Source organism: Xiphophorus maculatus, chromosome 18, assembly GCF_002775205.1.
Source record: "Xiphophorus maculatus strain JP 163 A chromosome 18, X_maculatus-5.0-male, whole genome shotgun sequence".
Taxonomy (NCBI): Eukaryota; Metazoa; Chordata; class Actinopteri; order Cyprinodontiformes; family Poeciliidae; genus Xiphophorus; species Xiphophorus maculatus.
In genome coordinates this window covers 15,573,006-15,584,841 of record NC_036460.1, presented here as the reverse complement: position 1 = coordinate 15,584,841, position 11,836 = coordinate 15,573,006, and the positions used below count along the sequence as shown (strand labels likewise).

Here is an 11,836-nt window from a genome sequence, read left to right as displayed (position 1 = left end):
GTGTTTAAAACTCACAAGTTTTTCCAGACTCAGGCCCCGTCAACATTTATTTACATCTGATCTTTTGTTCTTATCCACCCAATAACAAAGGTTGTGGTCAAATAAATTGAGATTTAAAAAGGTTTCAAAGGTTTATTGACAGATGTTTTTATTGTCAGACTGTCAGTCAGTGAATTGAGATTTTTTTTTCTTTTCCTTACAAACAACAAACTGTTTTTAATATCTGACTAATGAAGCCAAAGCATGGAAGCTATGGACTTCTCCAGTTATAATTAGACCAATTTGACATCTGAATTGAAACATTTACTAAATTGTTTTAGTAAACGTTCCTACTTTTTTCTACATTCCAAAGTCTTTAAAATAATAAAATAAAACCAAATCATCTCCTGAGGATCAACCACTGTGGTTCTAAAGGCTTAATTTCAAAGGGATGGAACAAAATGAAATTTTGACATCGTTTTTTATCGGAGGTGGAACCTGGAAAGTCTAAATTTAAAAATGGTTTTACCATACTTCTCCTGATAAATACTCTGTAGATCTTCTGGGATTTTTGTGTCTGTTCTGCCCTCTCAAGCTGAACCCAGTTCTGCTTGTTTTTACTACCTTGAGTATTTTCCTTCCACTGTCACCGTGTGCTTGTATTATAACTGAGAACAGACTGGAATGTATGTAATCTTAATGGTTGAATTAATTTGATCATACACTTCTGGATGGTGGTTTGTCCAGTGAAGTGCCTTGAGATGACATTTGTTAATGAGTGAAACGATGCTACATAAATAAATTGAGTTCAAAGTAAATCCCATGTTTTAAAAGACTGTAAAGGAATCCCGCTGAAGGAAAAGAATGACTAAAAGTGATTGAATATTGAGGTCTCAATAAATATTCATAATTAAAAACACTTCATCAGGTTTTCATCTCTTTTTCTGTGAATGTTGGAGGGAAAACAAACAGACATGATGCGCATGTTTTCTTTACAGTTTATTCATAATTTCTTTTAGTGTCTCAAGAGTTGTAAAATTGTTTTTCCTGAACAAGTTAATGCTGAGGCAGGAGGCTGTGGCTGCGTCTCCGGGTCTTTGGAGCTCTGAATCTTCACAGAGCTGCGGATGGTGAGACCAGATCAACTGGTTCTGGAGATTCGGACCCACTCCAGGTTCTGACGCCCTGAGCGTCTCTGAGCAGCCAGAAGGAGAGCCGGAGGTGGTATTACGCAATCACAGCACAGAGACCAGTTATATGTTGCCGTTGATCAGGAGAAAATGGAGCTGAATTAGAGTGATAACTCAAGTATGGATTCCACATGAAGCCATTTCACAACATAAATGCTTAAAGAATTGATAGTTTTTGTTTTTTGTATTTAATGGAGGCTCTATGAGTTGATGCACAGCACAGAAAATGGATCCACTTGGTAAGACTTCATAAAACAAAGCAAAACCTTAAGTTTATAGAGCCTCTTTTTGTCTGATCGGAACAACCCACTTTTTTTTTTTTTTTGATATTAATCCCAATTCAGATCATAATCCAGAACCAGGAACCATGTCAGTAATCCATCCAGTAGAGCTTACTGGTGTCGACTAAAAGAGATCAAAGCACTTTGGATATCTTAAAGTCCAGCAGACTGACTGCGTCTCAGTTCCAATCATACCTTAAGTGTGAGAAATGATCGCCGGAGGTCGACAGACCTGAGGTGGCGAGGCGATGACATCACCTTCAGCACTGAACTGTAGTCTGCCGTAGTGTCGGCCCCAAGAGCACACTCCAGGTTGTGACAGTACATGTGGTCTGCAGATGTGCAAGAAGTTTGGATTCTCATTGTCTCTAGCATATGTTCCTGTTTCTTTGCCTTTAAAAAAATATCACCAAACCAGAGGGAGAAGAAATAAAGTCAGGGGTCATAGGTTCATACGTAGATGCTCAGGCCGTTTGGCCACGACAGGGAAGGTTTGCTGCTTCATCTGGGCGAGGTTGACCCCCGCAGGCTGTCTGATGGGGAGGGGGGCCGAGGCCTCAGAGCTACTAGTGATGTCCATCTGCTCTGCGGTGGACAGATCCATGGGCTGCTCCAGAGGAGAGGGGAGGATGCTCCGTCCCACGCCGGGGATGAGGGGACTGCGAGACCAGCCCGGGCTGAGAGGGAAGTAGAGACTACAGGTTAGAGGCTGCAGGTTAATGTGTCATGCAAATAATCAGTTCACATCAGATCTGCTGCAAACCAGCCGACAAACCTGAGAAGAGTCCTTGGGCTGTCCATGATGCGCCGAGGGGAGCGGATCTTTGGCTCGAAGGAAAACTTCTCCTTGATGTTTTCCAGAACTGATGGCGCGACGTATGTAAAGCCCTGGGAAAACCACGAAGGAAGGAAACAAGGAACGCACCTTTTAATTATGGAGATTTTTTTTTTTTTGCACAACTTTCCCCAAACTTCCATACTTTTCTGGGCTCTTATTGTGACATTTCTAGGTTTAATCTTAACGCAACTATACAGCACAAACATACAGAAAGTGTCAACAACTTCACATCATTTGTCTTTTATGGTCATTTTTTGTTACATTTACCTGCTGAGCAACAATCCTGTTTGCAGAATGCCTTGCAATCAACTATCCACATATTGCAACATTCCAACCACACACTTCAGATGCATCCCATTGGGAAGACAAACACAACAGAGCGCATAAATGTGAAGGGAAATCACAGAAGGTTTGCAAATTTTTACCAATAAAAATCCAAGAAGCATTTCATATTTTTTTAATTTACATCATTCACTGCAACTACACCTGAAAGTGATTTGGATCATTTCTCTTCTAGCTGTTTACATCTATGGATGCTAAAATGTTTAGTAGAATTTAGCAGTTGGATTGGGGGGGGGGGGGGAATCTGGACATAAATTTGTAAATTGATTTTCAGGTGAATTTATCTCTGGACTTTGACTGGGCTATTTTAACACATGTAAATGTTTTTATTTTTTAGACGGGTCATTGTTCCAAAAATCCAATCAAGTTCAAGAGGGTTCTGATAATGACTCTTGACTTGACGCGGACTAGAGCTTGAGATCCCTAATGTAGCTCGGAGCTGATCTTCAGAGACATCGTCCTGCTGGAAGCCAACTCTCTGCTCCAGTCTCAAATCTTTTGCAGCTTTGAACATGTTTTCTTCCGGGATCATTCTGCATTTAGCTCCATCCAGCTCCTCACCAATCCTAATCCACTGCCCTGTCCCAGAAAATAATCCACAAGCAGTCACAACTTTCTCAGAACGTCGAGTGTTGCTGGAGTCCTCTTAGTATGACAGCATCGTCACATGATGCTGCCATGGCCATGTTCCAGAGAGGGGAGTGGTGTGTTCAAGGTGACGCACATCGCTGCTGCTTTACATACACAGGCATTAAATGTTTTGCATTTAGATCGATTTCGAACCGACTGGTACTTGTAATATTGTTTACAACATAGCAAGCTTTAGTTTAGCTGTTTGGTAGGTTTGCAGTTGTGCCAGACTCTTTCCATTTTGTCGTTGGTTGTTTGAACAGTACTGAATCAGATGTTCAAAGCTTGGCATGTTTTTCATGCCACTACTTGCTACTATTTAGCAAGTAGTGCTGCACAGGATTTTATTTAAGAGTAGGGGCCTGACTATATATACCCGTCACACTTTTTACATTTTTTTGTATATATTCACAATAAACAAAATATTTAAAATCCTTTTCCTTCTATCCAGTAAAATACAAGTGCAAAGCAATTGGAGTTTATGGCTGTAATGTGACAACTTGTGAAAAACTTACAGTGGAATAAATAAAGTGGAATCACTGCATCTTTAATAGTTCAGATTAAACTTGCTACTAAACAAGGTAGAAGTGAAGTGAAGTGTCTTCAGGTTTTACCAGGAAGGCTTGATTTGCGCTCTCGCTGAGGGTGGAGTCGTCAGGGCTGTCCACCGGAGTCTGGCTGGTGAACTTCGAGTCGAACTGACTCACGTCATCCGCTGATTGCTGGCCAGATCAGAGAGGAAACACAAGTTTGGGATTACAGCAACATGAGAGGTTTCAGCCAAAGCAAGCAGGAGATGATCCGACACAGTAGAAGGCTTGCCTGTTTTCCTGGACCTCAGCCTCTAACGTAGCGTTATTTAGGCACATTACCAAAACATCCCACCAAATACCAAAAGGTAATGAATGTCTGCTTATGGTTTTACTTACTAGGACAGGTTTGAAGGGAGGCTCCACTTTCCGGGCCAGTAGATCTTCCCAATTGATGTGTCGAAAGAAAGGATAAGCCTATTGAACACACAAAAAAATTATAATTTAAACAAGTTGGTTTCACAACAAATTTCGTAACAACCAGCTGAAGTTTGAGAATATTCTTTTGCATCTACTGCTCTCACCTGCACATCTGTGGCGTCTCCTGCTCCGGCTCCGAGCCGCGACGAAGCATTTCTCTTCAGCAGCTGTTCAAGCAGCGGCCAAACGTTAAGAGAAAACCAGCAGGGCAAATAATCGGCTTCAAGCAAACGCAGGAGACCGTACCCGTTTCAGGAGATCCCTTGCTTCCTGTGTGAGGTAGGGTGGGAGGCTCAGCTTACACTTCAGGATTTTATCAATGGTCTTTTTCCGGTTCTCACCTGTGAAGGGGGGCTACAATTAGAGAGGAAAGACCAGGGTTATTAAGACAATACCTATGTTGATTCACAACAATAATAATGAGACTGAGCGCGTTTCACTGACCGCTCCTGTGAGCATGTCGTACATCAGAGCGCCCAGACTCCACCAGTCCACCGCTCTGTTGTGGCCGCTCCTCAGTAAGATCTCTGGAGCCCTGAAGCACAGACAGCCCACAGCATCCGAGGCCGTTAGTGATGAAGAGTGCAGCTGGGTCAGAGGTCCCAGAAAAAACACCTACATGTATTCGATGGTTCCACAGAAAGTGTGAGTGACCGTCCCGTCATGAATGGATTCTTTACAAAGACCGAAGTCGGTCAGTTTTACGTGACCTGGAGGAAAATCAACAAATATTTAGATACCAACATTTGCATGAATTAATTACACCTGCTGGAAGCTCAGCATTAAATAAAACTTTGATTTGAAAAGTATTCACACCCCTTGACGTTTGCCACGTTGTGTCAAGTTTTATTTATTTCTTTATCAGTTTATATTACTAAAATTCAAATTAGTCAAAGAGAGACATGGTTTTCATCATTTTTTATAAATAAAATCTGAAGAATGCATTTCTACTCAACGCAAGAGAATTAATACTTTGTAAAACAATTAAAGCGGCAGATATTTGGGGGTTTAAAGCGTCTAAGAGAATTATAGCTTTTTAAGATAGTTCAACAGATGGGCTAAATTTGATGGAAAGCATTTCTAGCAAATATTTATTACTTGACTCAGAAGTTTTATTAAATTTAGGGCTGGACTTTGACTAGGCCAGCAGTTCTTAATCCAGGTCCTGCAGGTCTTAGATGTAGCTCTGCTCCAGCACACCTAATTCAAATGACCCCATCTATTTATTACCCATTAATTTAAATCAGGTGTGTGGCAAATGGGGAAAATAGCTTTTTAATTTAAAACTAAAGCAAAATGTTTGATCACTGAAACACAAATACTTTGTCTCGTCTCATGTCCAGTCGGTGCTGGTCTGTCACTTAAAATCCTGCTGAAATAAATTGAAGTCTGTAGTTGTCATGTAAAAAAAATTTAAATATCAAGAAGCATGAATACTTCAAAAGGCTCTAAATATTACGCATCATCCAGGACGGACTAACCTTGGCTGTTGAGCATGATGTTCTCAGGCTTCAGGTCTCGGTAGATGATGCCTTTTTGGTGCAGATGACCCAGAGCCATGGAGATCTCTGCGAGGTAAAAACTACAAGCAACAAAAGACTAAATAAAATTATGCTTCAAAGCTAATAATATCACGCCAAACATCACAACAGTGTGACATGAAAGCAAGAAGGACTGTTGCATCTCTTCCGGTCTAAACACAGTACTGAATTTATAATCAATCGTTTCAAACTAAATATCAGATGCTATTGGCACCCATAGTGTTAAAACTTGCCAAAGGGACAACACTTGTGCCTCATTTGGTTGATGCGGGTCGGTGCGCACCCCTGAATACGCCAGAGCGTAATCTGTGTATGGAACCAATCTGAGCCGCACCGCTCGGTGGAAACGAGGCATCAGCCTTCTCATTTCACCAGAATGGCGCATACAGAGAAAACGATCTTTGACCAGTTATCTTTACACAATCTCTGCAGCTCATCCAGACTGCAGTGTTCCCCCTTATACTCGTTTCTCTCCAGCTCACCTCACGTTCTCCATCTGCTTCAGGTCAGAAAAAATGACATCGTCTTAGAGGAAAGTTAATTTTGTTCCTGCTGAACCATATCCAATTTGGCCATCATAATCATTTTGAAAGACTAAAATGTCTTGGAGTTTCAAGGAGTTCATGCTGCCATGATGTTTAACAAGCTAACCCAATATTGACCCATTTCATCACAGATCCTCTAGTATCCCCAACAGCAGACATTTTGTTTGACATGAAATCCAGCTGGAGTATTTGTTGCTGAGGAGCTGAATCTTATTCTGATCAGCAGCACCAAAAATGCTTTTTCCTGATGCATCAAAACAACCACTTAATTATTACAGAACATTGAATAAATGTACTCAAATTTATTTGACTTAAATTTTCCAGTAAGAAGTTATTACTGCAGGTTGGATTAACACTTCTACATGACAACTTGCTTGGCCAAGTAAGAATCTTAACAGGCAACTTTCTGTCAGATGATGCAAAACAGAAGAACGGGAAAAAATTAAATAAAAATCAATAATGATGTCAACAGTTGATGACTGACATCTGATGCCAAACCATCCTCACCAGGCTGTGTCTTCCATGAAGATGCCCTCTCTCTCCAGCTGCATGAAGAGCTCTCCTCCTGCACAGCAGAACAACATCTTTATGCATCTAAAATAAGCAACATACAAGTTCTAAAGCGATCCAAAAAGTAAAATGTTTCGGAAGCAACAATACAAACAAAACCCAGCCTATGAGCTGCAAATGCATCTTCCTCTATGAAACGCATTATTAATTCAAGCTGCATTAATCTGCCATTTAAAGAGACAGCGTAAGATTGTTGCCCAGGAACAATATGTACTCTGAGTACTTCTGTTTTCTCTGTTTACACTGAAGCTGAAAATAAAATGGTTGCAAGCAACTGATGTCACAGAAACATTATTAATACATGTATACAAACTTAGGTTCATTTACAAGAGTAAAATGTTATAGATGATATGGCTAAAAATAAAAATAGCAGGTCTGATGTGTTGCGTTTTGGTTTTTTTTAGTGTTACAGACCACTGAGGTACTCCAGGATGAGATAGAGCTTCCCTCCCGTCTGGAAGGCGTAGATGAGATCAACGATGAAGGGATGCTTCACTTCCTCCAGAATATTCCTCTCTGCCTTGGTATGAGCCGTGTCCTTAGCGTTACGTACAATCATAGCCTGGAGGCCGGAAGCACAGGGAAATAAAATCAGGAAAAAACCCCAATAAAAATATTAATTATATAAAGAAATGTAAGATGATACACACACTGCAGCATGGCCACAGGATAATTTCTATTGCAAACTAAATGGATTAAACGTTGTCTCCCATTCTCCTCTTCTGTGTTAGTGCCTCCTGTTCACATGCTGAGTTTTATTTTGCATGTGCAGATTTTTTTTAAAAACATTTTGCAAAGTGATCATTATAAAAACTCCATCTGTTGATGCAGAAATTGCTACAAGCGATAACGTCCTGTTTTCACAAGCTCGTAATTTCTCTCTATGGAGGTCTACCATCTGTTGATATCGTTGTTCTGGCTGTTTTAATTAAATTTTAAATGTGAGTTAAAGAATTTTCAAATAATCTATGACAGGACAGCACAGGTATCACAGCATTTTTGATGAGACAGAGGTTGACTTTTAAAAAAAAAAAAGTTGTGAAGTTGTGGCCTGAGACAGGAATCATCTTTTAAATGCATCCTGGTTCCGACACCCCAGAGTGGCTCCTTACCAGGCCTCTGCAGCCTCTTTTTGGAGACGTGCAAGTCCAGAGTGTCCTAAATTTTCATCTGCCGACAGCCTCTGCTCTCTGCTGCTTTCCTCACTTCTGTTTGCTAAACACTTCTGTCTGACAGCTAACGAGCTGCCTGTCAACAGCTCTGTCGTCTCAGCAGCGAGCGTTCAGAGCTGTGGCGGCAGCAACATTAGGGTTGATGCTCTTATTCTGAATTTTCAGCCAAATTCACAAAATACACACACACCCAGAGGGAAATGGATTAAAGTTCTTATTTTTACTACACAAACACATTATAAGCAACACAAAACTGCCGAAAAACTAAGAAAAACATTATGAAGCTCAGTTGAGAAACTTCACTTCCGCTATAAATTCAGTGTTTGTCACTGGGGATTTTTAGACAAGTCTGGACAAACTTAAAATTTCATACGCTCCACGTTTGTGAGCCTCTTTCAGATCTTTACCGAAAATGCCGTTTATGCTTTCCACTGTTAAGTTTTGCCACCAAAACTGCCCGAGCGTGACTTAGCAGCTCTTTAATGTGTCACCGAGGTCGTGCAAGGCAATCCCTCCAACATGAAGCTGGACCTAATGGGCTCGAGCGGAGCATTTAAAGAGCCAAGGCTGCAGCAGAGCAGCTGGCAGTCTACCAACTAGCAGTGAAATCTTACCCCACCACTGACTTCAGCAGCAGCCCATATGTGCAGACAGAAGCAATATAATGTTAATTTATAAAGCAAACAGCATGGTTACATAACCAAAACTGTATCTGGCTTTTGCTAACATACAACTCAGAGACAGACTGCAAAAGAAAAAAATGAAATACCTTTTTTAAAACTTTCATGGCAAATATTTTGCCGGCTGCAGCTCCGACAACTTTCCGAACTTGGAAAACCTGCAGAGCAAGGAAAAAAGATAAATCAAGTGTTCGGAATAGTCACACAGGCAGTTTGGGGGAAAAAACATGGGTCAGCATAACATTATAGAGGCAAAATAATTCACCACACAAGCCGCTCAGACAAACGGCATGTTCACTGGACTCCATACCTTTCCATAGCCGCCTTTTCCGAGCACCCGCAGCAGCTCAAAGCACTCTGGTCTGATGTTCTCCGTCCCCTGATTGACGTTGTCCTCGGAGATCTCGATCTTCTCACAGTCGTCCATATTGCTGCAGAGAGAAAAATGTACAGAATTAGGCTTCTTATCTGGACCATTTTAAAAGCGGTGACAAAACTGAATACTTACAACTCAAACCCACTGCACTGATCCATGATGTCAATGTTTTGAGTCTGGTAGGAAGAGCAGAACACTGATCAGCAAAGGAGACATTAAATACTTACTTTATTAAAAATGTATATTATTTTCTGGGCTATAAAATCATGAGGACATTTTAAACTTTTGTTAAAAGGGTGGCTCTATACAATTTCACTGTGAAGTTGTTGATGCACCATAACAGATTCTTTTATAAAAAAAACCAAAACATTATTTTCTATGTGAAGCAAGAAAAAGTTACCATACCATATTCTTCACATCTATGTTTTAAATGTTTAATATTGACTGATTCTGATTATTTTCCTCATAGAGAATCACATAAACATGAGCTGCTGTGAGACAGTGCATAGTAGGTAAACATTCATAATGCTAAACTTTAGCCTTATTTTCATCTCAATGAAAAATAAACATGACATTTAACAACTTTTTACAAACAATGTCACACTTTTTGGGTTAGACGGCTGGACAAGACATGACTGACGATTTAAATAGAGATCAATTTGTGCTCTAAAACTCAGCAATAGCCGTTTTCCTATCCCTGTATAAACACAAGCTACCGGGCAGCCAGTCCTCAGCCCACACAGTCCCACTCGGTCACATTTTGCCAAAATAAACTGTTGCACACGGAGCCACATTTATCACTGCTGCACCTTTGGCCAAGTAAGGATGTTTTGCACAACCCCTGCGTGACAGCAACGCTGACAGCTTCAACGACGCATAAAACTCACTCCTGAACCGGGTTGCAGTGCCATAAAAAACGAAAGGCGCTTGTTTTGTTGTGTTTGCGGCCATGCTAATAGTAACAAACAGTTTGTGAGGCCCCGACAGCCCCGGCCGCTGCAGCCTGCAGGCCTGCGGAGGCTGCTGGCAGACGACCAGGCTAACGCAGCTAGCTACCGTACGGCGGGGAGTTTCTCCTCTGACAGCCTCCGGTAAAGTACCTCATCGTTCTCGTCGTCGGAGACATTTTCCTCCGGCTGGTCCAGATCAATGTCAAACACTCCGGCCATGGCGGCGAGTCGCTCGGGTTGCTGTGTCACAGACCGCAGGCGTCCCCCACCTCATGGACAAACACGCACGGCCGCCATAACCGGCTACTACACCGCGCAGGCGCATTGCGACGCTCCACAAGGGGGCGGGAACGTGTTGTCTCATATACAAAGGCACCGCTGCACTGAATGCTAGTACATCTCTGAACACTTGAATGTTGCCAGTAATCTCAGAAAGCAGAACTCTTATATTATAGAATCATCACATAGAGTTTAACCCAGAAAGCTTGGGGCGTTAGGGCTGTCTTTCATCCAGCCGGCCGCCATGTTTTTGAGTTACGTTTTTTTTAAAAAGTTGACAGGAAATTTGAAAATATCACTTGATAGTCATGCGTTATTGGAAGACTGGAAGATTAATACCTAAACACCAACTACGTAGTCTTAAAAAAGGCAATGACAAAAAATAAATAAATAAACAATGCTAAGCCTGGTGCAGGCACAAGTAAAGCCTGGTGGCCTGCCAGGCTTATAATACACCGGTGGAAACCCTGATCACACATAGAGTGGCATATTCTAAGCTTTTGTTTCTTGTAATTGTGGTGATTGTGGCTTTACAAATAATGAAAACTAAAAATCCAGTGTCTCAGAAAATTTGAATATTATGAAGGTTCTAATTTTCCATGATAGAAACTCACGGTGTCACACCTTTATATTAAAAGAAAATTGAGTGGAAGGAAGAAGTGTGGTAGGAAAAGGTGCACTAGCAACAGGGAGAACCTCTGGAGGAGGAGTATTCATCTGTGTGTCCATTCCAGGCACTCTGATGAATACTAGAAATAGGCTACCGATGTTGCATTTCCCATGTCAAGTCACTCCTGAAGCATAGGCAATGTCAGAGGTGTCTTACCTGGAGAAAAGGGACTGTACTGCTGCATAATAGTCCAATTGAAGGTATCAAATAAAGCAACCTGGGCTTCCATTACATCCACATAGTGCTACAGGCTGATTGTCTCTATGTCATGGTGCATTGATGCACAAGAGGAGACCCAAACAAGTATTGAGGTCTCCTGCCTCCTCTGATTAGATGCTGCCGCGGGGATTGCCCATGTCGCCCAAACCATCACTGTGTCAAGGCACAGCATGCTTAGACTGGGATCAGAAATCCATCATTCTTCTTTGCATTCATGCAAATGTAAGTGTTAAAAACATAATCAGGCATCAAACATTTGAAAATTGTCGTTATAAATAGACAGGAAGAAAGGCTCTCTGGACAATGCTAATTTTGACTGCAAATGTTCTAAATATGGATAATGGTCTTGATTAAACGATAAATTTGCCTTCCATATTTGGCCAAAGAATAATATTTTTTTCTTCCACTGAATCTTTTTTGTTTCTTTGTAAGGCTATAAACAGAATAATAATAGTAAGGGACTGGTTAGATGAGGAGCAAACACTTAATAATACAATATGTGGGGTTTTTTTTTCAATCAAGCAAGCTGGAAATTAGTTATGTCGTGCGTTTTTATGCTAAGAA

At 41.2% G+C, this 11,836-nt stretch overlaps 1 protein-coding gene across 1 annotated transcript; it reads right to left on the bottom strand.

Moving 5' to 3' along the window:
* Positions 1-961: 961 nt before the first annotated feature.
* Positions 962-10,437, bottom strand: LOC102233859 (ribosomal protein S6 kinase beta-1-like). Its single transcript, XM_014471355.2, has 15 exons — positions 10,255-10,437; positions 9,287-9,330; positions 9,089-9,209; positions 8,868-8,936; positions 7,341-7,488; positions 6,864-6,921; positions 5,752-5,852; positions 4,890-4,980; positions 4,715-4,805; positions 4,517-4,624; positions 4,375-4,437; positions 4,190-4,267; positions 3,875-3,982; positions 2,226-2,338; positions 962-2,127 (listed from the first exon to the last, which is right to left on the bottom strand). The coding sequence occupies exons 1-15, from the start codon at positions 10,321-10,323 to the stop codon at positions 1,893-1,895; spliced, it is 1,497 nt and encodes a 498-aa protein (XP_014326841.1). The 5' UTR covers positions 10,324-10,437; the 3' UTR covers positions 962-1,892.
* Positions 10,438-11,836: the final 1,399 nt, after the last annotated feature.